Source organism: Carassius carassius, chromosome 23 (genome assembly GCF_963082965.1).
Source record: "Carassius carassius chromosome 23, fCarCar2.1, whole genome shotgun sequence".
Lineage (NCBI taxonomy): Eukaryota > Metazoa > Chordata > Actinopteri > Cypriniformes > Cyprinidae > Carassius > Carassius carassius.
The window spans coordinates 4,547,660-4,574,915 of NC_081777.1; the positions used below are offsets into that span (position 1 = coordinate 4,547,660).

Here is a 27,256-nt window from a genome sequence, read left to right on the forward strand (position 1 = left end):
TTTGACTGAAAAATATGAAAGCAATACGGACCAAAGACTTCTAAATGACATCTAAACAGTGCAATCCAGGGCTAAATGTATCATTTACTTTTTCAACCAGACCAAAATAGCCAAGAGAATCGAACTATAAGTTTCAACACACCCTTATACAGCAGTGCCACTGTAAAAATGTAATACTTTTCACCTCTTGAGAACCTCTAGGCAAATGAAAGTCCTTTAGTAATCGTGTATCATCTTGTATTGTGTAAAAACGCTGTCTTATGATGAGCTTACTAGAAAAACCACTGGAAGACTAGAGTTCTTGCAGGAACTTACAGTATGGGTCTTTTCTGAAAAGGTGCCTAGATGTTCTCCAAAGAGTCTTGAAGAGCTGTTTGCTTTGACCTGGTTGAAAAGCATGTTTAGGAATTTCACCATCATGCTAAAACAGAAATCTTGATGAGGGCTGTATGCATTGGGCTTTTCTTCAGGCTATCTTCCCCATCCCTACTCTGGTTTTTGTCCTTGCCCTCATCCTTTCTCTCACTAGTCTTCAGATTTGTTCAGCTCTTCTTCCTCCAATCCCTCTCCTGGACTGACTTCCACGGTGAGAATCTCCTCTCCCTCAACGCGGGGAGTCATGCGGATGATCATGGTGCTGTCGGTGGTCTCTGATACCGTGTCATCTTCATCCGGGACACGAGGCCGGGGAATGGGTGAACGGCGGTGCATTGGGGAGGGAGGAGGCACTGGAGCTGTGGAGGTCCTGCCAGAGACAGGAGTGTATGGCTGAGGGAGAGAGAGAACAAATTAAAGAAGTAAGGGGCCTGACTGGACAAATGTCAACACACTGCACTATGTTAGACATTAAGAACTTTACCTGTACAAGAACAGAGCACTGTTATCATCAATTATCAAAAGTGACTCCTTTATCGGTTTCAAGTATAGTTACATACTAACTATTAATGTTAAATGAAAGTAATACTGTTTGTAGGTGCTATATAACATGGCCCAAACAGGGTGTGGGATTGTTTTGCACACAGTTTTAAAAGTTCCTGAAGGTTCTGGTGTCACAACACAGTAATTCCCACACACTTCTAAACTAAACAGCACACGTAACAACTCCAATACATTCGGAGAAAGCACATCATTTGTGCTCAAAATTAGCCTAAAATGTCTAATTAGTGATAAGCAAAGATCCATTTCCAAAAGCACAAACATAAAATAACACTGAAAAGTTTAAAATTAATGTATACAGTATATTCACAGTTTATGAAAGTGGAAAAATGTAATATCATTTAAGAAAGGTTGAAAATAATTGTTAAAAACATTTTGTATTATTATTTATGTATTTTGTCTATTTGTAAAGCCACGTCTTTGTCGTAAAATAATACTGTTTTGATCTGTTTGCTATTCTTCATACCGTTTTAAAACCATTCAGGGTCAGTTTGACCTGCAAACATCATAATAATTATGGATTATAACAGTAGTATGTGAAACCAAAAACAATTAAAGAACAAAATCTTACAAAAATGTATTGTCCCCATTTTTAATTCACATAATAACGCGCAAGATGAGGATATGATGTTTATCATATGTATGATATTCTGACTACTGAACTGATTTAGTCACCTTCTATGGTCAGTTTTCTCTTTTCAAGCCAATTACTGTCAAGGTGAAGCAAATGTTTGAAGAACATGTTGCTAACCACGGTTAAATCAGCAAAGGTTATCATCATATATTCAAGTCTTAAGTTGAAATTTAAGTAATTACCTGAAAATCTATCAAATGCCATATATGCCAAATGCATAAATGTAAATTATGGTAAGATGCATCACTTCAAGTTCACTGTAAATGCTGTTTGGTCTCAAGACACATTAGGACCAATGACATTTATAAATATAATTTATTTATAACAATGCAATACAAAACAAAGGTTTTTGGCCTAAAGCATCACACTGTAACAGGGGATATAAATACCTCTAGAGTTGCTCCCCTATATGTCTCCTTCAGCTTGGCAAAAGTCTCTCCTGTGCCAACCTCCAGTGCAGCCTTGTATAGTTTGGGTGTCTCCGGCCGCTGCGGGATGACCTCACCCGTCTCTGTAGCCTGGCCTTTCTCATCTGCATGCCTCTTATCTTTGGTCAACATTTTCCTATGGAAGAAGACAAACTCATTAGTATGACAGAAAGTTGAGTTGTAAGCTAACATGTGCATGGCTGAGACTCACAGGAAGCAGACCTAAGCAGACCTAAGTAGGATTTGAGATGACATCAGACAACAGGATCTCAAGCACTTACATAACATCATTCACCACACACACACACACACACACACACACACACACACACACACACACACAGTAAACTGGTCTCACGGGTCAGTGCATCATGCGACTCTAATTACATTCACCTTCTTTATATCTCGATTTAAAAAACAAAACACTAATCTCCCAAGTTCCTCCGTGCATTACAGAGAAAGTAGGGGGAAAGAAGGATCTAGAGAGAAACATGTTTGGCAAACATGGCTAATCTACAGTATAGAGATCTGTGAGTGTGATACAGAGCTGTAAATGGCTCAAACCACTGCGCTGGATAAAGTGTGTGTGTGTGTATAAGGATTGCTGGGGCTCTCGGTTGAGGTTCGAGCTCTGATCCCGCTCACTTGGCCTTCTTGCGCAGCAGTTTCTGGGAGTCGGGGTAATGCACTAAGATCTCCGCCAGGTCCTTCTTATCTAGGATGAAGAGGTTATCAAAATCTTACACGTTTATACGATTATACAGGAACAACATAACTTTTTTAGGTCAAGTTGAGTACATTGCATTGTGGGATATAGTATATTTTGGCAAATGTTGTAGGTAATGCTGTTGCATAATACAAAAAATAATAGTATAGGTAGTAAATTTCCTATTAGATCACATGCAATTTTATTCAACCCTCATAATATATTTTAAGCTGTCCTGATTACATGAGGTATGAAAGTTGCATCTTCAAAAATGATCACTCACCTGATTTCCCCAAACACAGAGCCAGCTCTCAGAGTCACAAACACCGTCGCCCCATCAGGCCCTCCAACCACCTGCACCTCTCCAGCTTTGATGATGTACATCTCTCGGCCGATCTCACCCTGACCGGCAGAGCCAAGCTGGACTAGAGTCAGTTCAAAATGCTAACAGATAAAAGGCTCTTTCATGGCGGCTGTTTGATGTGACCTTTACTGAGACAACTGTCAAATATATTGAACATATACTGAGATTATCTACTGGAGGTTTGAATATATTGTTGCAATGCAGTAGCAAAGCATGTGCTGTAAATCACAAAAATAGTGAATGACATATTGCTCCCTTTTAAATATATATATATTTTTTTACAAACAAAGTCTCCAGGAAGTGTTTGTCAAAGCCCTGGAATGAACAAGAGACAAAGACTTCTCAACGGCTTTCACAACCCATCACTGTATCATCATGTGACATTTTAAACAGATGAACCAGGACATTCAAAGAGTTATTGGGAAGTAATTGGATGGTGAAAAGTGATCTCTCTCTATGTGATAGATATTTAGACAGGAGGTATTCAAAAAATAATAATAGCGCTGTACCATGTCAGGAAAGCTGTTTCAGAGGCAAGCAAGCAAGATATTAGATTTTGATGATAAATTACAGATAACTTTTTTTTTTACAATGAATTAATGGAAGAACACAGATTGTACATTTTACTCAATCATATTATTTGTGATTACTTAAAAGAACATGGTCAAGTACTCGAAAGGATTTTTGTAATTCCCAACCAATTTTTTTTTTTAAATGAAGTATTATTTATTAGTAGACTTGACTTAGTGTTTAATGTATAATTATGTTGGGATTTAGAACCATTTCCATTAAACTGGGTTACCAGTTACCTAAACATATTATTTTACTGATCCATGTTAAATTAAATCACGATTCATGTGGATTAAATCATGTAATCACACTTTTTTTTAGTGTATGGCCTTAAATAACCCTTTCCCTTTGAATGTTTTTTTTTATTGATTTAATAAATCACTATGTAAGGTTTGAACCACACCATAAGTATAATTAGAGAAAAACGAATACATTTGTCTGTATTTTTTAAGATGTTACAAAATATCTTTATTTTTTATTTTTTATATGGATCGATGCATTCATTAAAGGAATAATGGTATTATGTATCAATGCAACACACACATAAAAAATTTACATATATTTTTTATATTTATGCTCCTTCCCCCCCTCAATATTATTTATAAGCTTAAGAAATTTTTGTTGTTGTAGATGTCCCAATTTAAATTTGGAGATTACAGCGAGATAATTAAATGTTCATGTTATATTTTGGTTGTCTTTGTGAGATGTGTAACTGGTTGTGTAAATTAATATCGGCAAATAATACTGTAATATTGGTCATAGGCTCTTTGCCATTTTAGCATTTTACTTTGAGAGGACAGTGGAGATATTACAGGAAGCGAGTGTCACGATCTGTTACTGTGAGGAGCACGGAGTGAGGAACGAGGAAACACAGAGTCCAATTTAAACATAAAGTCTTTAATAGCATCCAGGGAAACAGGAAGACCCACGTAGCAAAGGTTAACATCAACAATTCCAGAGAAGGGAAAACAGAATGGGTTAGGACTAAATAGGGTAGATAACTAGGGGCAAACAAGTGAGGAAGATAACTAATAAAAAGGAACAACTGGAACTAATAGAACTAAATGGGGAGAGGAACTGGAAGGACCAAATAAGGACAAACAGGAACTTACACGTGACGTTACTCCCCCCTCCCAGAAGTTCCACCGGGGGGTGGGGTGCCCTGGAGGCAGGTGCAGGACAGGAACATGGAAGACCGCAGGGGCAGATCGGGGAACTCCGGGAGCCAGAAGGTGAACCAACTCCAGGGTAAGACTAAACACACCCAAATCTATTAAATACAAACATCATGCCTTTTTAGGCAAGCGCCAGACATGGGTGCTATGTACAGTAGGCTGAAAAAATGTGTTTAATGGGACTTAATTTGTATTTAACGTGATTACAATTTAATTAAAATTATACATATATTATTATATTACATTATTATTAATATATTATATTTCCTTTCCACGGTTATCCAAATGGTGAATAAAATACATAGCCTACAGAAAGTGACATTACCACTAACTTTGATCTATCACAAGCTTAAGCACTCTCTCTCTCTAAAAAAAAAAAACAACCTCTCCTTATAATCACTGAAGCTGTCTACACACTGCGAAATTATTCTCTTATTTACATTGTATGTACATGTGCGTTTTGCTGTTTATGATAAGAGAATTCGCAAGTGTGCGGATTTCAGTCAGCGAATGCGTTTCAGCGATGACTCATCTGAACGCCTCTGAGTGGCCATTGCATAAGACCCCGTGACCAGGAGTCGGAGGAGGCTGCAGACCTGGAGCAGGCAGATCTACGGCCCCAGACAGTTTCATGGCCCAGGCATTTTTACGCTCCTGTTGTTCCTGATACATCCAGTAGGGGGATGAACAGAAGCGACACGAATAAGAGATATGTTAAATAATCGCTAAAGTTATTATTGTTCAGCAATTGTGCAACTTTGCAACATTTAAAATTAAGTGATTAGCTAACAGTCGATGTCAATTAAATGTTCACACAACAACTCTTTAAAAGCAACAACCTGAAGGATACAGTAGAAAACAATAGAGAAGCATTAACCCTTTAAGGTACTACTCAACCATTTGGTAGACCACACTTTAAGTCACTATATTTCACTGAAAAATGCATCAAGCTTATCTCCACCTGAATGAGCCATCTCTACCGTTTGGTGTAGTTGTGTAATGCTAAAAAAATCCACTAGATGGGACTGTGTCTGTGAGCAGCATGCCTTTTCCGCATTCCTTCAAACCGGAAGTGACACAGCGCCAATTCACTCATCCTTTGATGACGCATATCGGCGGGACTTTTAAAGGTAAGGCTATTTTGTTGACATATTATCATTTCAGAGGAGTTGTTAAACATAATTATGTAACTTAATTCAACAAAAATAAGTATTATAAGGGTCAAATAATTTTTTCAAAACATGCTCTACCAAACGGTTGAGATGTCATTTTATAGTAGAGAAGCTAGCTAATGTTGCTAAAATGAGCTAATGTTTCCTACCTATTTACAATGAACTATTTACAATGAACAAAAGGGTTAGTGTTGTTAAAATTATTAATTTAATATTATTAAATTACATATTTGATGAAAAATATTTTATCAATATAATTTTTTCACCATTTCTGTACTGTATATGGTAAATATCAAGAATAAAATTGAAGAATTAACACCAATTCTGGTGTTACTATTAATTTCCTAATTTAAAATTGTCTATGTTTGTGTATTACTAGATGACTAATATTGTAAGAGTACATGGTTTGTAATACAAATTGTTTTCTTTATGTTTTAGACATAATAGATGGACGTCAAATCATTTTACAGTTCGAGACCACGCACTTTTCTGGCCCTAGTGCCAGAAAATCCTGAGGACTCAGATGCGGATCTGAGTGATGATGACCCTGTAGAGGATCCAGATTATCTGCCCACACCAGCAGAAGAGAGTGGGGACACTTCTTTTGATTCAGTGAATGAGGAGGAGGTTGCCTCAACAAGTTCATCCCCTAAACCACCATCCAAAAAGAAGAGGAGAATGGGGAAAAACTCCCTGAAAACTGTTTCTTTGGCAGAGCTACAGGACACACCTGAACCATCACCCCCAGATGAAAAGGAAGGCAGAAGAAGATTGTGGCGACATGAAGATATTGAGACATTCCAGGTTCCAGACTCAAGTTTTAACCACCCTGATGCTGTAAAGACACCCTTTCATTATTTTAAAATGCTCTTCACAGATGAGATGATTACACATATCTCTGAGCAAACCAATCTCTACGCTGCCCAGGAGCTGGGAGATCCAATCAGCACCAGTCCTGAAGAGATTGAAAAATTCCTGGCAATGCTTCTCTTCATGGGTGTTTTCAGTTTCCCAGCCATCGATGACTACTGGTGCATTGAGTCACGGTTCGGTGTGATAGCCGATATTATGCCAAGGAGAAGATTCAAGCTGTTACGCCGGTACCTTCATTTTAATGACAATCAGCAGTGCGATGGCAGTCCAGATCGGTTCTACAAAATCCGCCCCCTTTTTGACATGCTTCGTCAGCAGTGTCTTCTGATCTCATCCACTTACCAGCACAGTGTGGATGAGGTCATGGTGGCGTATAAAGGCACAAGGGCTGGCTCTCTCCGCCAGTATATTGCCAACAAGCCAGACAAGTGGGGCTTTAAATTGTTCTGCCGGGCCAGCTCATCTGGCATCATTCATGACTTTCTGCTTTATCAGGGGGCATCCACATTCTTCAACGTTGCCCTAACTGAGCAGGAGGAGGCACTGCTTCTAGGGGCCAAACTTGTGACAACACTCTGCAAAACCATCACACTGCCAAGACTTTCAGTCGTCTTCTGTGACAACTTCTTCACCAGTTTCGACTTGGTCCAGAACCTGCAAGAGAACCTGGGCATCAGGTGCATTGGCACTGTCCGACCAAACCGCATGGGTGGAGCAACCTTAAAGACGGACAAAGAGCTGATGAAGGAAGGACGTGGAGCTTTTGACTTCATGTCTGCTGAAGGGCTGCTCGCAGTGAAATGGTTCGATAATAAATGTGTGAGCTTTCTTAGCAGTGCCAGTGGGATCACACCTCTTTCCTCTGTCAAACGGTGGAGCAAAGAGGCCAAAGCAAAGGTCGCTGTCGCATGCCCTTCACTCATCCCTGCCTACAATCAGCATATGGGAGGCATTGATCTGTCTGACATGCTGGTACACATGTACAAGACCCCGGCGAAATCCAGGCGATGGTACCTTCCGCTGTTTGGATACATCCTAGACCTCTGCATCTCAAATGCCTGGCTCGTCTACAAGCGGGACTGCAGCTTCCTGAAAGAAACACCACTGCCTCTCAAAAAGTTCCGACTGGCAGTCGCACACACTATGGCTCAAGTCAACAAGCCAGCATCCAAAGTTGGCCGACCTTCATCATCCTCTCCACCACAGATGTGGTCAAAGAAAAAGTCCAATACCCCAAGACCCTCCCACCCACAACCAGATGTACAGTATGATAATTTCGGACATTTGCCACTTCACTCAAACAAGCGGGGGCGATGCAACCTCTGTCCAAAGGGAGTGTCGAGATGGAAGTGCCAGAAATGTAATGTATTCCTGTGCATTAATGCAAAGAAGGAATGCTTTGCAGCATACCATCTCAAATGAATGGCCAAAGGCAAAATAAGTGCTGTTGCACCCCTGTGCTGTTGCATGACAAAAATATTTGTTGTATTTATTTTATATCGTCTATGTAACTGTGTAATGGAACATTATCCATTGTATCAATAAGTCCACCAGTATTTGTTTCACTGACGATAGTTATTTATTCCGTGTTTTGAACAATGAGACCTGTGTTATGTTACACTGTATATAGTTAAATGAGTATCATAAATGTGTGTCAGCTAGGTGACTATTGGCTTTATCTAGCTACCATTCTTTAGTCGGGGTAGCCCTAATTCCTACAGTAATCGTGAATCACATCTCAATTGCAATATCCCTCAAAATACTAAATATGTTTTTACCACATTGTTCAGCCCTTACTGCACAGTGGAGGCTTTCTTTTTCTCCCACTGACATTAAAATCAAATCAAATATAATCAAATCTTGTGTGAAGTTTTGCACCAGCACACACACACGCATGCACGCGTGCGCGCACACACACACACACACACACACACAGACACAACACACACACACACACACTCTCACTTGATGTGTTTGGAGCCATCAATAGCAGTCATCAGATTTTTTATTGGCCAAGAACTTGCACTTAATATGACTTGTCCTGAATGTTGTTCTTGTATTATGAACAGACATCTCAACCGTTTGGTAGAGGACTGTATCTAAAATACTGTTGGGTCTCATTTAAAAAAAAATACTGATTGTTGTTATTGTTATCATAATTGAATAATAAATGCAAAGAAATAATTTTTCCTTTGCTTTTTTCATAGTGCGTACCTTAAAGGGTTAAGATCTCACCTCAAGGAAAAGCAGTTATAGTGTTTTCATTTTATTACGTGTTTTCATTTACCCCATCATTTAAAGCGCTAAAACCAGCTGTCAGATGTTTTCGCGCCACTCCCGGTTGCTGAGCAGCTGAGTTTGACAGCTGCCTGTCAGAGTGACTCAGTCGTTTTTTAGGATTGTAAATCTAGTAAAAGAAATGGACAAATACAAGCAGTGTGTGGACAGTGCACAGTAAAAGTGTACAGCGTGCGCGCAGCTTTCATAATAGGATACATACATTTAATTAAAAATTTTTTTTTAATTCTGCAATTTTGCGTCCCGTCCAGCAGATGGCGCCCCAGGCGGCACATCTATGAAGAGGTTTGAGCACTTGTATAAATTTTCTTCAGATTATTGTATATCAGCTGTAGTTTATTTGAGACTTTTTAGAGAGTTTCTTCATTTCATATTTGAATGGGATTTGGTAGTCTGTTTGATTTTTCCTTTTACTCTCACAGGGCAAAGACATGTTATTGCCACAATCCCCTGGCCCACTTCTCCAGTGAGTATTGAATGCATAAATCATACTATTTGACATCTACCATAAGTTAGAAGTAAAATAAAAGGTATTATTTATTGGTCTTATTTATGTGTTTTTTAGGATAATGCTTTCATGAAGGATGCCCTTGTGTTCTCTGCATGAACACAAGCCACTGGCCCAGATCATTATCTGTTATGTGTAAGATTTTACATGATTTAGGTTTAATGGAGGTTAATTTTACCCCAATATCATAAGACAAAGATAATGCAAATGTGAAATAGATCGTCATAACACTTTTATATGCATCCCTACAGAAGCCACTCTTAAGAGAGATCCTCCTTCTAGTCTTCCTGTATAGTAATCAAAGCTTGGTTTTGGAGATGACCAGCACAGAGACATCTTCAGGTCCACAGCTAAGAGACGAGACGATTGCCACGTTCCTATGGCATATAGCATCGACAGTATGCTCTCTTCACTGGCCTCATGTGTTAGCTGTGCTCTACATGATGTCAGATTCACATTGTTTTAAATGTCAAATAGTTTAGCCATAATGTGAGACCGTTTTTTGTGTTATTATAGAAGAGACACTTTTCATTTTGTTGGAAAACGCTAAACATGTGAAATGATAATTGGCTGCTTGGGGTGTGTGATCAATCTCAATTCTTTTTCTGGTAGTCCATTAACTGTTCCCTGGCTTTTGTGGAAAATCTGTCCATCCTAAAGGCTAAGAAGACATTTCTGCGAGGACCTGTCATTTACATAAGGTACTGTAAGAATGCCATAAAGGAAAACATGGTCAAACATGACATCCCTGAGTAATTTATGACAGAATTTTAATTTTGGGGGGAACTATCCCTTTAACGTTTTATTCTTATGTTTGAATATCAAGTTGTTGTTTTTTTTGTATTAAATTATAAAAATTAAAACACAGAATTTCTAAACACACACTCATGGACTGTTTTTGTTTCTTGGTTTCAGTAGACTGTCTTTTTGAATTAGGGAACATTTTCAAAACAAAACAAAAAATCTTTTATTTAAAAATAAATAAATAAATCATATCAACTTCTAGGACACTTTTAATAAGGTAGAGCTGGTGCCTGATCTGAGACCTCAGACTCGTGTGAGTGCGAGTGCTCCGCTGAGCAGACATCCACCAGGCTCCTGAAAAACGGGTTTGAGCAGAAGTCTAGTCATGACATCACAGATGTTAAGAGGCTCATTAGCCACCAATCAGATCTGTCAGTGTTGACCAGATAAAAGTTACTGGATTATCAAAATTCTGACTAACAATCACTTTTGTACTCACCTGAATGGATGTTTTTAGATCCAGGTGCAGTGAAAATGGATTTATGATGTTATTTAGGATCTTTCATAAAGAGATTACAGTTTAAGGAAAGTGTGCTTACTCTCAGGCCATCCAAGGCAAATCCAAATCATCAGAAAAACTTTGGAGAAATGCGGCTTTACATCCCTTGCTCAGCACAGCAGTGGATCCTCTGCAGTGAATGGGTGCCGTCAGAATAAGAGACCAAACAGCTGATAAAAACATCATAATAATCCACAAGCGATCCACACAACTCCAGTAAAAGAGAAACTTTTTGAACCTTAAAGTTTTGCTCCCAACTAAAATACGAGTCCTCTAAATAATATTACTTTCTCGGGAGAAAAAGTCATCTCGTCTGAATCAGAAGAGAAATCTGCACACAACAAAATACGTTGGTGTGTTTTGATGTGAGAGACAACAGGAGATGGACTTTACACTGGAGGAAGCGCTACTATGGATCGTATTTTGGCCAGAAACTTCTGTTTAAAGTTAAAATGCCTTAATGATGGATTGACACCATCATTTCACTAGACATTCATTGATGGGCTGGAGTGGTGTGAATTTCTTGTGTGTTAATTGTGATGCTTTTATCAGCTGTTCGGACTAGGGTTGCAAAAAGGTGGGACATTTTCAGCAAATTTCAGAAATATTGCAGATTTTTTTTATTGTTATTATTTTTATTTATTTTTTATATTCCAAGGATTTTATTAAATTTCCCCTGAAATTTTCCACCCCTTTGCAACCCTGGTTTGGACTAGTTCTGACGACACCCATTCACTGCAGAGGATCCATTGGTGATCAAAAGATGTAATGCTACATTTCTCAGGTGAAGAAACAAATTCATCTACATCTAGAATGGCCTGAGGGTGAGTAAATGTTCTGCAAATTCTCATTTTTTCTCCTAAGGACTACCAGCAAATGCAACAAACTGTATGATGGTGACAATGGTGGTCTTGAAGGCACTGCAACTTTTGTGTTCCTTTCACCTACAGCATGTTTGCTTGTAAATAATAAAGAGAGTGGTAATACATCCTCTGGTACTAAAAGTAGCAATGCTACTAATTCAATTTTTCACAGCCTAGCTGTGGGGTAGCATAACAAAAGTCTACTCGTAAATACTTCTTGTGGCATGTGTTAGATAGTTATAGTAGCTATAGTAGTTATAGACGAGTAGCATAAGGTATAATGTAGGAAAAATCTGCTTAATAATCACAAACTAATGTAGGCCAGTCTAACATACCTTTTCATCTCACCACTGTTAACGGGCACTGTTATTCTAGAGCCCTTAACCCCGACCCAATACCTAAACTTAACAACTACCTTACTAACTATTAATAAGCAGCAAATTAGGAGTTTCTTAAGGGAAAACTCTTAGTTAATGGTGAATATATGTTCCCTATTCTAAAGTGTTACCAAATTTGGTTAATGAAACATATACAGTATGTCCTCAAGCACTCAAACTTACTGAAACCTACAGAATGTATTTTAAAAATTAATGGAATCATTTTAGCTGCAGTAGTGCTTCTTCCACATACAATTTTTAGTATTTTACACATTTCTGCTCTTACCACATGACAAACAATCTGCTTTTTGAAATAATTTATTTATTATTGATTTCATACAGCAGACAAAGTAAGATAGCTACCTGTGTTGTTAGCAATAGCTCTTCACTATAAAACATAAACATAAATAACATCCAGTGTTCAACCTTGCTGTAGTGAAGCCTGATATTGATGAATCATGAACAGTGATTTGCTAACATCCTTTGCATTGTGAAACAGCTCACAGGTTTTGTTTTTTCAAAGCATTTAGACTAACTCTTGCGTTTTATAGCAGGCAATGTAGATATTGGCAAACTCATTTAGGGGCATGGGGATTTACAGTATTTTTTTTTTTATGGCAGCAATATTGCATATTATTGTGCTCCTTTACACTGCAAAAATTATTTTCTTACTCAGGATTTTTGTCTTGTTTTCCAGTACAAATCTTCTGAATTCAAGATACCTTTACTTAAGAAGCAACATTATTATCTCAAGTTGTGCTTTCTGAAAGATGTATCAAAATGAAGTTTATGCTTAAAACAAGGACAAATATATATTTCCATGGGGTAAAAAAGTGCTTGCTTTTGAATTACATTTTTTCTTACCCATTTGACAGATTTTTTTTTCTTATTTTAATCTGATTTTTTTTATCTTTTTCTTTATTTTTTTATTATTTACATTTTTATTTTTTTAAATCAAGAATATGTAATTTTGCTTGTGTCTTGATTAAAGAATGTTTAGGTATTTATACTGGAAAACAGGAGGAGGAAAATACAGAGTAAAATAAACATAGAAAAAATCTTCCACCACTGCTTTTAATGTAAATTTTTCTCCTATCCTGGTTGAATATTCATAGACAAAAGTTGATTTCCTCTAAACATGTGAAAACTCTGGCTCTGTATTGCTGTATTGCATTTTTGGAACCATTCTCACCCATAAAGCCCTTTGCATCGCAGGTGATCCCACCCACCCATCACACAGCTTTTTCAGTCTGCTGTCATCAGAGAGGAGACTGCGGAGTCTCCAGGCCAGAACCAGCAGACTGAAGGACAGCTTCATTCATCGGGATGTCAGGAAGCTGAACTCCCTCCCTCCTGTATGTATGTACTGTACATGTGGAATAATTGACAATAGAGCAGACTTGACTTGACATTCTGAGCAATCAAAGGTGGAAATGTTTAATGTTTAGTGATGCTGATGGCGCAAATGTACGTAGACCGTATATAAGCAGTAAATGAGATTGTAAACTCTGACTGGGCCACTGTATGTTTACTGCATGTCTGTGAGGTATCCTAATCATCAAAGCACTAAACAATCATCACAATTAACAAGACAGCATACTGATCTGTAACAAAGTCAACAGAAATCAACAAGGAAGATGAAAAACCACTGCTACAAATGTTCATATCTGATGTAGCTGTATGGAACTAGAGGATATTAATATGTAAATCCGTCTGAACGTCTCTCGCTGTATCTGGGTGGAATTAATGACTTTCCCAGTCATCTTCTCCTTATGTTTTGGGGGCTTTAATGACCATCTCCCCTGAAACAGAAGGAGAAGAGGAGCTGAGTTAACACCTCCACATACAAGCAGTGGGAGAATAGCAGTGCCTCTGATATATTCAAATATATAATCTTGGGGAATAAAACACCCTACTTGCAAAGCTTTCTGCAGTCATTATATCTATGCATGTAAATATGTGTAAACAAAAAATCATACCGTTTTGAATGATGTCAGAGCTGTCCTGCAAATAAACACAAAGGAAATAGGTAAATACTAGCAGTGAAATCTTTCTTACATTTTTACACACAGTGTGCTTACAGCTTACCTCTTTTGGTTTCTGTACTGGTTGTGGTATGATGCGTCCGAGCCCTTGTACTATCCAGCCAACCATACTTGAAAACAAGTTAAATATTATGCATGTCATTAGACTTAATCTATATGTAAAAACATTTGACATAAATTTGTGTCACAGTGTCTGGGTTGTGTCCCTGGGTGTCCACTAGATGTCCTCCTTCTCACGGTGTCTATCACCTTATCACTTTCTGTCTCCTTATTTGGTCACCTTCCTCCTTGTTTAGGTAATTGATTGTGTTCCCCACCTGTCTCCTGTTTCCCCATCATCCTTGTGTGTATTTATACCTGGTCTGTCTGAGTCTCAGTCACGGAGTCCTTGTTGAATGTTGAACGTTAATTCTTGTCCGTCATCTTGCCTTGCCTTGCCGTCGTGTTTGTTTATGTTTGGATTGCTCTTCTGGTTTTCGACTCACGCCTGGACTGTTTATTCTCTGTGGATTAACCCCTAATAAAAGACATACTCGCTATTGGTTCTCTCTCCTGTGTGTTCAGTAACACCGCTACGTGACAGAAGGACTCCGTCACTTTGAGATCCAGCGGTATGTCGAGTTACGCTTCTTCCCCAGCCACCGAGCGGGAGAGAGGCACTCAGTTTGAGGGAACCCGCCTGGTCGTGTTTCGCGGGACCAGGGGAGGGCGCCGAGGGGGAGGTGGGCGAGAGGAAGCCCAGCATCGCTCTCCACCATGGCTCCCCTTTGACTCTGGGCTCACGTGGGAGGGACCAGAGCCGCCGTCTCACCAGGGCAGAAGGAGAAAGCCAGCGACACTGCCCATGATGAACGCGGGTCCAGCACCACAGCACAAGATGGCCACCAGCCCAGCGCCACGGTGCAAGATGGCTGCCAGCTCAGCGCCAACGCCCAAGAGGGCCGCTGACTCCTTCTTGGATTATTTCGCTACGCTGTCCAAGATCCTAGAGATTCCCAAGACGGTTAATGTCATGGCTGCTGAGCCAGCGCCACAGCACAAAATGGCCGCCAGCCCAGAGCCACAGCACGAGATGGCCGCCAGCCCAGAGCCACAGCACAAGATGGCCACCAGCCCAGCGCCACAGCACAAGATGGCCGCCAGCCCAGCGCCACAGCACGAGATGGCCGCCAGCCCAGCGCCACAGCACAGGATGGCCGACTCAACGCCTGAGTCTCCAGACAAGGTGTCACCGACTCGCCAACATAGAGGACGGAGGAGGAGGAGACAGGCGTCTACCGTTCCTCAAAGCCCAGAGGACGTTCCCGAGGCGGTGCCCGATGCTGTTCCGGAGGCTGAGGCGGTGCCCGATGCTGTTCCGGAGGCCGATGCCGAGGCGGTGCTCGATGCCGTTCCGGAGGCCGAGGCGGTGCCCGATGCTGTTCCCGAGACCGAGGCGGTGCCCGATGCTGTTCCGGAGGCTGAGGCGGTGCCCGATGCTGTTCCGGAGGCTGAGGCGGTGCCCGATGCTGTTCCGGAGGCCGATGCCGAGGCGGTGCTCGATGCCGTTCCGGAGGCCGAGGCGGTGCCCGATGCTGTTCCCGAGACCGAGGCGGTGCCCGATGCTGTTCCCGAGACCGAGGCGGTGCCCGAGGCTGTTCCCGAGGCCGAGGCGGTGCCCGAGGCTGTTCCCGAGGCCGAGGCGGTGCCCGATGCCGAGGCGGTGCCCGAGGCTGTTCCCGAGGCCGAGGCGGTGCCCGAGGCTGTTCCCGAGGCCGATGCGGTGCCCGAGGCCGAGGCGGTGCCCGATGCCGAGGCGGTGCCCGATGCTGTTCCGGAGGGCGAGGCGGTGCCCGATGCTGTTCCGGAGGCCGAGGCGGTGTCCGATGCGGAGGCGGTGCCCGACGCTGTTCCGGAGGCCGAGGCGGTGCCCGATGCTGTTCCCGAGGCCGAGGCGGTGCCCGAGGCTGTTCCCGAGGCCGAGGCGGTGCCCGATGCCGAGGCGGGGCCCGATGCTGTTCCGGAGGCCGAGGCGGTGCCCGAGGCTGTTCCCGAGGCCGAGGCGGTGCCCGATGCCGAGGCGGTGCCCGATGCTGTTCCGGAGGCCGAGGCGGTGCCCGATGCTGTTCCGGAGGCCGAGGCGGTGCCCGATGCTGTTCCGGAGGCTGAGGCGGTGCCCGATGCTGTTCCGGAGGCCGATGCCGAGGCGGTGCCCGATGCTGTTCCGGAGGCCGATGCCGAGGCGGTGCCCGAGGCGGTGTCCGATGCGGAGGCGGTGCCCGATGCTGTTCCGGAGGCCGGGGCGGTGCCTGATGCTGTTCCCGAGGCCGAGGCGGTGCCCGAGGCTGTTCCCGAGGCCGATGCGGTGCCCGAGGCCGAGGCGGTGCCCGATGCCGAGGCGGTGCCCGATGCTGTTCCGGAGGCCGATGCCGAGGCGGTGCCCGAGGCGGTGTCCGATGCGGAGGCGGTGCCCGATGCTGTTCCGGAGGCCGAGGCGGTGCCCGAGGCTGTTCCCGAGGCCGAGGCGGTGCCCGAGGCTGTTCCCGAGGCCGATGCGGTGCCCGAGGCCGAGGCGGTGCCCGATGCCGAGGCGGTGCCCGATGCTGTTCCGGAGGGCGAGGCGGTGCCCGATGCTGTTCCGGAGGCCGAGGCGGTGTCCGATGCGGAGGCGGTGCCCGACGCTGTTCCGGAGGCCGAGGCGGTGCCTGATGCTGTTCCCGAGGCCGAGGCGGTGCCCGAGGCTGTTCCCGAGGCCGAGGCGGTGCCCGAGGCTGTTCCCGAGGCCGAGGCGGTGCCCGATGCCGAGGCGGGGCCCGATGCTGTTCCGGAGGCCGAGGCGGTGCCCGATGCTGTTCCCGAGACCGAGGCGGTGCCCGATGCCGTTCCCGATTCGGTGCCCGTGCCTGAGGCCGTTCCCGATTCGGTGCCCAAGACCGGTCTAGAGTCAGGACCAGCCACTGATGACCTTCCAGAGTCAGGGCGGGTCACCGTGGGACGTTCGGAGTCAAGTCAAGTCACTGGGTGGGCTGCTGCTCGGGCCGGTTGGACTCCGGCATCGGCCACAGGGGGGTGGTGGTCATCCGCTCCGCCCTGGGGGACTCTGGCGTCGACCACGAGGACGTGGTGGTCCTCCGCTCCACCCTGGGGGCTTCCGCTCTGACCACGAGGACGTGGTGGTCTTCGGCTCCACCCTGGGGGGCTTTTGCTTTGACCACACGGACATGGTGGTCTCCTGCCCCGCCCTGGGGGGGCTTCATGTGGTTTTTTGTCGGTTGTTTTTGTATTTACTCCTGTCCCTGTTCCTCTCTGTAGTCTGGCCCTCCATCCCTCCCCCTGTACCTCCTCCAGTCCTCCTCCCTCCTGGTCTTCCTGTTTTGTGTTTACTGTCTGGTGCCTGTTTCCAATGTCTTTCTTTTCTGGCCCTCCGTCCCTCCCCCTGAGCCTCCACCTGTCCGCCTCCCTCCTGGTCTGTCTTGTGTCTGTCGTGGAGCGTCTGGGAGCCGCTCCGTAGAGGGGGGGTTCTGTCACAGTGTCTGGGTTGTGTCCCTGGGTGTCCACTAGATGTCCTCCTTCTCACGGTGTCTATCACCTTATCACTTTCTGTCTCCTTATTTGGTCACCTTCCTCCTTGTTTAGGTAATTGATTGTGTTCCCCACCTGTCTCCTGTTTCCCCATCATCCTTGTGTGTATTTATACCTGGTCTGTCTGAGTCTCAGTCACGGAGTCCTTGTTGAATGTTGAACGTTAATTCTTGTCCGTCATCTTGCCTTGCCTTGCCGTCGTGTTTGTTTATGTTTGGATTGCTCTTCTGGTTTTCGACTCACGCCTGGACTGTTTATTCTCTGTGGATTAACCCCTAATAAAAGACATACTCGCTATTGGTTCTCTCTCCTGTGTGTTCAGTAACACCGCTACGTGACAATTTGACATCCAAAAAATAAAAGGTTTCAGACACATGGTATGTTCAGAAAACAAGACAAAAATAGAAGAAAACAAACAAAACCAAACAAAATGAAACTTAAAAAAAAAAAAAAAAAAAAAAAAAAAAAAACAAGCAAGCTAAAAAAAAAAACTGAAAAAAAAACAAACCAAAAAAGCAAACAAATAAAACAAACAAAAATGAAACCAACAACAACAAACAAACAACCACAAAAGAAAAATCAACAATACAAAAGAAAAAAAAGAAAAAAAATGCAAAACAAACAAGACACAAAACCAAAAACAAATTAACAAAAAAACAACAACAACAAACAAAACAGAAAAAAACTCATCAAATTAAACAAAACAAACACAAAACAAAAACAAAAGAAAAACCAAAAACAAAGAAACAAACAAAACAAACAAACAAACCAAAAACTAAACAATTTACATTTAATCAAGGAGTGAAAGCTTGGTTGGTTAACATAACCGAGCCAAGTCTCATGAAAATGTGTATAAATAGTATGCTTAATTAAAATAAAAACTTGTGGTATTGATACGCTAAAATTTACTTCGGTGTGTATATGCTAGGCACGTGTTTGGTGTGTATACAATACACAGTTTTTGCATGCATACGATACGAAATTTGGTGGCATGCATATGATACGTAGTTTTTGCATACATATGATACACATCTACCCCACAACCCTAATCCTACCCATTACGTAGCATATACACACCAAAGTAACTTTTTCATATCAATACCACATTTTTTTTTTTTTGGCATATTATTTATATATGCAATTTCATGAAATCGGGTTGGAGCATAACCATAGACATTTTAAGGGAAGCAGATGGACACTCACTTCATGCTTTTGGAATCCTCAGCTACTTTAGGTTGCTTGGGAGCTGCTGGTGCTGGTGCAGGTGGAGGTGCAGACGGGGCTGCAGGTGCAGGTGGAGGTGCTGGTGCAGATGCAGGTGGAGGTGGAGGTGCAGGAGCAGGTGTTGGTGCAGGTGCAGGTGCAGGTGCTAAATAGAAAAACAAAAGTCACATGCAGACCATTCTGTCACCAAGAAAGCCTAACATTCTTCTTTTTTTTTTTTTTACTGTTTATTTTCATATTTTCTTACCATATACAGAAAAATGAACAAGAGAACATATAATAAAAAAAAAAATAAATAAATAAAAAATAAAATAAAAAAATAAACAAAAAAAACTTCAATCCATATAAATACATGTTATTGCCCAACATTCTTGATTTTTAAACTGTTACCTGGCTCTTGTTTGCAGGGAGTCACAGGTGCAGAAGCAACCTTCTGGGTGGGTGCATCTGTGCCAGCGGGAGGACGAAGATGGACAGGAGACTGAGGAACTACTTTCTCAAAACCATGCTTAATCCATTCTATGACCCTGAAAAACAAAGAAACAGATAGGTTAAAGATTTTCAGCGAGAATGGAGTTCAGATTAGTTTCTGACAGCTGATATATACAGATGTATCTCAACAAATTAGAATGTCGTGGAAAAGTTCATTTATTTCAGTAATTCAACTCAAATTGTGAAACTTGTGTATTAAATAAATTCAATTCACACAGACTGAAGTAGTTTAAGTCTTTGGTTCTTTTAATTGTGATGATTTTGGCTCACATTTCAACAAATTAGAATAGTTCATAAGACCAATAAAAAAACATTTTTAGTGAATTGTTGGCCTTCTGGAAAGGATGGATCAACACCAGCAGATGACATGGCACCCCAAATCATCACAGACTGTGGAAACTTAACACTAGACTTCAAGCAACTTGAGCTATGAGCTTCTCCACCTTTCCTCCAGACTCTAGGACCTTGGTTTCCAAATGAAATACAAAACTTATTCTTAAATGAAAAGAGGACTTTGGACCACTGGGCAACAGTCCAGTTCTTCTTTTCCTTAGCCCAGGTAAGACGCCTCTGACGTTGTCTGTGGTTTAGGAGTGGCTTAACAAGAGGAATACGACAACTGTAGCCAAATTCCTTAACACGTCTGTATGCCTTGATTACAGCCTCAGTCCATTCCTTGTGAAGTTCACTCAAATTCTTGAATCGATTTTGCTTGACAATCCTCACTAGGCTGCAGTTCTCTCTGTTGGTTGTGTATCTTTCTTTCCACACTTTTTCCTTCCACTCAACTTTCTGTTAACATGCTTGGATACAGCACTCTGAACAGCCAGCTTCTTTGGCAATGAATGTTTGTGGCTTACCCTCCTTGTGAAGGGTGTCAGTGATTGTCTTTTGGACAACTGTCAGTTCAGCAGTCTTCCTCATGATTGTGTAGCCTAGTGAACCAAACTGAGAGACCATTAGTGATGGGATTTATGGCTCTTTGAGGGGATCCGGATCTTCGCGATCCGTTCATTTCAAAAGAACGGCTCTTTTGGCTCTTTTAAATATTTAGTCAGTTTTAAGAAGCCAGCTTGGAGCCATCTCAGTTTATCCTGGAAATAATCACTGGGAAGAATGATGAGGTGAGATTTGTAGTCAAATAATTAAAACTCAGATATCACATACCAATATCTGAGTTTGAATTATTCTGAAATATTGATTATTACCTCATTTGTCATGTGTGGACTATATTCCATAGGGTTGTACAAATCCCTCTGCTTAGACAGTGACATCACTATTTTGGATTTACCTTTAGTACAAAGTGTGTGTGTGTAAAGCTACGTTGACTTATGTTATTCATACAATACCTACTCACGAATAAACATCAAAAAGAAAGCCGGCTGCAATGAATTTCTGTGCAAAACAGCTTTTACTACAAACACTTCCACACAAGAACATTGTTATCACACAAGAACATTTTGATAGAAAACAAAAAATATTTAAAGTTAGAATAAATAAAATGGAAATGTCTACATACAATTACTACTGTAAACTTTGCAAACATCAGCCCCTTCAAGTCAATGAACAATAACAAAGTGGGCTGCAATAAATGTCTGTGCAAAACAGCTTTTTTTTCAACGCTCCTACCCAATGACAGAGGCACGCAGGATGTGAAGGACGTGAAGGATGCATGCACAACTAATAACTAATATCATCACGCTATAAAGGGTTGGCCTGCGCTGGGTGCGCCCCTCCCCCTACAACTGTTCTGTCTCGCGGAGGAGCTCATTTGTGTGCATCTGTGTGAAACACGCATAGGATAAAAGAACGACAGAAAGAACGGCTCCCCTCCAGCCGCGACTCGGCTCCCATCGTTCATGTTAATGAGCCGTTCAAAAGAATCGGTTCGTTCGCGAACGTCACAACTCTAGAGACCATTGTGAAGCCTCAGGAAACCTTTGCAGGTGTTTTAAATTGATTAGCTGATTGGCATGTCACCATATTCTAATTTGTTGAGATAGTGAAATGGTGGGTTTTTGTTAAATGTGAGCCAAAATCATCACAATTAAAAGAACCAAAGACTTAAACTACTTCAGTCTGTGTACATTGAATTTATTTAATACACAAGTTTCATTAATTAACAAGTTTAATTACTGAAATAAATTAACTTTTCTTTGACATTCTAATTTATTGAGCTGCACCTGTACACATACCTGGGAGAGAAGGGCAAGTTGGCAGTGTCTGTCTCCTCATCAGACACAACCTCCACCACAGGAATATGAGGCTTTGGCTCAGCATCTGGTGAGAGTGAGAATCATGTCACGTGTGTTGTGTCCTCTCTCACTGGCCCTTTGCAATGAAAATTCAAAAAGCCAAAGTTTATACTGTTCTATATGATGTGCCGATTAAGAGGCTGAACTCACCACGAACGTGCTTGACCTCTTGCACCTGTAAAGAAATGAGAAACACAAAGAACACTTACTGCATTAGTTCTTGATTTAATATTGTTGTGAAAATGAAAGGGCTCGGTGATTGGCTTGTATTTTAGTTTGTACCTGTTTATGTTAATTCAAGTGTCATTCATTTATGAAAGTGTTTGCAAAAGGGTATAAGGATATAACGTTGTTTCTTCAACTTCAGGCACATTTGGCTCTGTAAACTTGGAAACTGTCAAATATAAACTCTTTTAAAATACACTTTTAATGCTCTTGCTAGATGTTTGTTTATTTATTATTTATATTTTTTACTTATATATAAACATGTGTCTATTTTATTTCACAATCGTCAGACATAATTTGTGTATATTTTGTAACCAATTTTGTTGAAAACCTTTTCACACACAAAGTATTGAAATAGTTACTTGAGTATTTCACTCATTATTTTACATGGTTTTTATTTTTATGTTTATGTTTTTATTTATAACATTTTAAAGTTGAATGTCTGTGATGAGTCAAACAAGCATTTGAAAAATAGTCATAAATAAATAAATACAATTTTATTTGATCTTCATTTAACACCACGTTAATTCTGATAACGGTTACAGTTTTTAGAAACACCACACATGTAAGCAAGCGTGCCCGTTTTAAGCTGCTATGCAAGCATCTGATGTTTTTGATGCAGCAAGGTCCATAGTTATAGCAGGATAGTTATAGAATATAGCAAGAAACAATGATATTTGAAAGGCAATGAAGCTCAAATTATGAGTATTTCATGACAAGAGGGATTTGTTTTGAAGACTCAATCTATAACTGTCTAAAGCAGTCCTGAAAAGCTCATCAGCTTGTGTTTACAACCTTAATTTGTTGTAATGTTATATACTGTGATGATAACATAGCTGTAAGGAATTAAATAGAACTAAGTTATTAATATTCAGCAGTTTGGACTGGTTGTTATAAATGGTTCTTATTTACTTGTATGTAAACTGGCTGATTACTGTCAGCAGACAGAAACACTCAAAGAAAGGAGCTTGAATTTTGATGGAATCCACACTTGTGGTGGAGTTTGTAGACCAAATAACTGCAATGAATGTCTCTGTATATCACCTCGTACTTAAAAGGGACATATGATCATTCAGAATTAAAATACACAGACAATTTACTATAACTGAACAGCAAATTTTGATGAACCAATGGTAACACTGGACCACCTAAATTTATATATCAGCATCTATTCATCAACTTATTCATCACCCTAATGATGTGATGAAGAAAAGTTTAGAATACGGCCCCTTCAAACACTGTGGAGGATCCACTTTAACCACTGGAACTGCAGGCAATGAAACTCTCACATACGTTTCTAGAAAACGTCTCTGGTTATGACTGTAACCCTTGTTCCCTGAGAAAGGGAACGAGAACTGCGTCGAATGACACTTTGGGGGAAATACCCCTCAGCGTAGTGCCTCTGAAGTATGAATGAAACTAAGCCAATCCTGATTGGTGTTGCGTCATGACATAAAGTGTGATGGCATATGCGGAAGCTATAAAAGGACGCCGCCACACAACAGAGATAGCTTCTGTCATTAAGCAAGCGCTCCCAGGCAGGGGGAAGGCGAAGGGACGCAGTTCTCGTTCCCTTTCTCAGGGAACAAGGGTTACAGTCATAACCCGAGACGTTCCCCTTCGAGGGCACACTTAGGATGAGAGCACAAGGGTGCCAGGTGTCGATGGAATGTCCAGGTTGTAAAATCTAATAAAAGTGTGAGGGGTGGCCCATCCTGTTGCCTCGCAGACCTCCTGGATTGGGGCCCCTGAAAGGAAGGCTCTAGAGGATGCCATGCCTCTGGTAGAGTGAGCCCTCATGGCCAGAGGTGAAGGCAAATTGCACACCTGGTAGGCCATAGATATAGCTTGGACAATCCAGTTGCTAATGGTCTGTTTGGAAGCAGAAAGCCCCTTCTTGGGTGACCCAAAACACACTAACAACTGGTCTGACTTCCGCCATGAGGAGGACCTCTGGATATATATTTTGAGAGCTCTGACAGGGCAAAGCAGGTGAAGTCTTTTCTCATTCACATTAGATGGCACCTTGGGCAAATAACCGGCCTAGGATGTAGGATGGCTTTGATGTCGCCTGGAGCAAACTCCAGGCACCCGTTAGATATAGAGAGCGCCTGGAGATCTCCTACCCTCCTCAGAGAGGTAATGGCCAACAAGAAAGCCACCTTTAGGGAAAGGTTCTTGGTCTCAGTCAACTAGAGCGGTTCGAAGGGGGCCTCAACCAACCCTTCGAGAACCACCGCCAGGTCCCAAAAGGGAACCCTGGTATGAGCTGCAGGTATCATCCTCCAAGCCCCACAGAGGAAACGTATGACCAACGGCTGTCTCCCAAGAGGCCCATCACTCAGAGGAGCATGGAAAGCCAAAATGGCAACCACGTACACCTTGAGAGTGGATGGGATAAGACCAGCCGCGAAGCGATCTTGGAGGAATTCCAGCACTGAAGCCACTGGGCTGTTAACTGGGTCCACCTCATGCTCTCTGCACCAAACGGTGAAAACATTCCATATTAGGCCATACAATTTCTTCGTGGAGGGAGCTCTAGAGCTGAGTATGGTCTCCACTACTCCTGCTGACAGGCCGAACTCTCAATACTGTGCCCCCTCAGGGGCCAGACCCACAGTTTCCATAGTTTGGGCCGAGGGTGAAATATTTAGTCCTCTGTCTGTGTCAGCAGGTCCCTCCTGATGGGAAGCTCCCATGGAGGGCCATCCAGGAGTAATATTATGTCTGAGAACCATTCTCGGGCCGTCCACAATGGGCAAATCGTGACAAACCCTCTCTAGAACCGGGACAGAGCGATCGGGGGAAAAGCATACAGACGCAAATAGATCCACTTCCACTGGGCCGAACCTCTGACATATTGACTCCACCACCTCGGGATGGAGTCTCAATTCCCCGGGCCTCAGCCCCTGCCTCGACAGGATGTCTGCTCCCTGATTCTGATTCCCTGGGATGTATGTTGCTCTGAGAGACAACAATTTCCCCTGAGACCACAGGAGAATCTTGATGTGCCAGTCTGCATAGAGGGAGAGACATCAGACCCCCTTGATGGTATAAAAAGGCCAGCACTGACATATTGTCTGTCCTCACAAGGACGTGATGACCCTTGAGATCTGGCAGAAAGCTTTCCAGAGCTCGGAATACTGCCAACATTTCCAGGCAGTTTATAGGCCAGGAGGAATGACGGTCTTGCCATAGACCTCTCGTAAAGCGGCCGTCCATGACCGTGCCCCAGCCCGTGATGGAGGCGTCTGTCGAAACGGCTTTCTGGTGACATGAGCCTCCCAGCATGGGACCTTGGGACAGAAACCAAGCTCCCTTTCACATAGATAGGGAACGAAGGCATCTGCACGTAACCCTGATCATGCAAAATGGGTTTCCACTCATTGCAAGGGCAATGTGCAGGAGACCTAATGGAATGATATTGGATGCTGGTGCCATGAGACCTAACACTCTAAATGTTTTACAGTGATGGCCTGGCCTAGCTTTATCCTGGTCACCGTGGCCAGGATGGATTCAATCCGTGTAGGAGACAATTGTGCCCACATCGTGACTGAATCCTACACCACTCCCAGGAACGTGGTTCTGCTGGACCCGGACCTGTGTAGATCCGAGAAATGCCTAACCGGACCCGACCCGGACCCGTCTATTATTTGAAAGCTGGACCTGAACCCGCCGGGAAGACACAGACCTGACTGGACCCAATTGTCACATATTCCACATTAAAATTGCTATTACAAGTCAATAAACCTGTTGCAAAAAGTATAACTTTTTTATGCTTTTTGTCTTACCTAATTTAAGGAGCCGTAGTCTCTCTTCCTTGTACCTGACTGCCTGTGATGCATTACAATCCTCTGACAAGAAAGTTATCCATGTTTTTCCTCTCGTTATTCCAAGTACATTATTTCAGCTTCAAAAGTCCACTTGATGTCACGGTGACGAATGACAAATGCAACTGTGCATAACTTGCATAATAACGTCTGTTTGCCCTTTTGAACTATATTAACGATCGCTCGTGCAATGCCATGGCCGCTGACGTTATTTATTTGCTATCATCTCTGTGGTCTCTGCTCTGCATTGAGTCTGAATCTGACCACTAAACCTTTAAGATTAAACAGTTCATTTATATTATTATAAAAATGGGAGAAAATGTAAAGCATGGTTTGTCCCTCACTGGTTGCCATAGAACCATGACACGCACTCGAGACTGAACGAGAGACCGGCTCCACCAGCTCCTCATATGCGGGGACATGGGGTGGCGAGTCATCCCCGAAATCCCCGCCTTCGATGCTGAGCACGTCTACTTCCTCGGAAGCAGAAAGCTCAAGCATCGGGCTCTCCACACGTGCGGAAGAAGCTGCGGGGCGGGCTTACGCACGAGGCGGGACCGCATCGGAACTGGCGGATGAATCACGAGAGCGTGCCTCGCTAGTCTCGGGATCCCTGCCACATCCATCTGCGAGCCCCATGAAGAGCGTTACCGTGCCGCACCACGGGGCTCAGGAGCCTGGCCATCCTCATTGAAAACGGCCAGGCGGGAGCGCAGCACATGGATTGGTAATCTCTCACAATCAAAGTCAAAGTCAAAGTCACCTTTATTTATATAGCGCTTTAAACAAAATACATTGCGTCAAAGCAACTGAACAACATTCATTAGGAAAACAGTGTCAATAATGCAAAAATGATAGTTAAAGGCAGTTCATCATTGGATTCAGTTATGTCATCTCTGTTCAGTTAAATAGTGTCTGTGCATTTATTTGCAATCAAGTCAACGATATCGCTGTAGATGAAGTGTCCCCAACTAAGCAAGCCAGAGGCGACAGCGGCAAGGAACCGAAACTCCATCGGTGACAGAATGGAGAAAAAAAACCTTGGGAGAAACCAGGCTCTGTTGGGCGGCCAGTTCTCCTCTGACCAGATGAAACCAGTAGTTCAATTCCAGGCTGCAGCAAAGTCAGATTGTGCAGAAGAATCATCTGTTTCCTGTGGTCTTTTCCTGGTGCTCCTCTGAGACAAGGTCTTTACAGGGGATCTGTATCTGGGGCTCTAGTTGTCCTGGTCTCCACTGTCTTTCAGGGATGTAGAGGTCCTTTCTAGGTGCTGATCCAGCATCTGGTCTGGATACGTACTGGATCCGGGTGACTGCAGTGACCCTCTGATCTGGACACAGACTGGATCTGGTGGCCACGGTGACCTCGGAACAAGAGAAAAACAGACAAATATTAGCGTAGATGCCATTCTTCTAAT

The 27,256-nt window shown here is 42.8% G+C and overlaps 2 protein-coding genes and 1 long non-coding RNA gene across 4 annotated transcripts in view; 1 reads left to right on the top strand and 2 right to left on the bottom strand.

Annotated features, from left to right (window-relative positions):
* Positions 1-397: 397 nt before the first annotated feature.
* LOC132101248 (cyclic nucleotide-gated cation channel beta-1-like) overlaps positions 398-27,256 on the bottom strand; it is a 40,243-nt gene continuing 13,384 nt past the window's right edge. For both annotated transcript variants that reach the window (XM_059506032.1, XM_059506031.1), the window contains 3 exons: positions 2,988-3,106; positions 1,960-2,134; positions 398-768 (listed from right to left, as the gene is read on the bottom strand). In XM_059506032.1, coding sequence (XP_059362015.1) covers positions 526-768; positions 1,960-2,134; positions 2,988-3,106 — 537 coding nt within the window. In that variant the 3' untranslated portion in view covers positions 398-525. The remainder of the gene's footprint in view (positions 769-1,959; positions 2,135-2,987; positions 3,107-27,256) is intronic.
* Positions 5,911-8,548, top strand: LOC132101857 (piggyBac transposable element-derived protein 3-like). Its single transcript, XM_059507076.1, has 2 exons — positions 5,911-5,943; positions 6,424-8,548. Exon 2 carries the CDS (start codon positions 6,433-6,435, stop codon positions 8,278-8,280), a length of 1,848 nt encoding a protein of 615 aa, XP_059363059.1. The 5' UTR covers positions 5,911-5,943; positions 6,424-6,432; the 3' UTR covers positions 8,281-8,548.
* Positions 19,067-21,810, bottom strand: LOC132101858 (uncharacterized). The gene is made up of 3 exons (XR_009423218.1): positions 21,725-21,810; positions 19,428-19,564; positions 19,067-19,182 (listed from the first exon to the last, which is right to left on the bottom strand). It is a non-coding gene; the product is annotated as an uncharacterized LOC132101858 (long non-coding RNA).

Coding starts and splice junctions, on each gene's coding strand:
- LOC132101857 (XM_059507076.1), top strand. CDS start 6,433: ATGGACGTCAAATCATTTTACAGTTCGAGACCACGCACTTTTCTGGCC.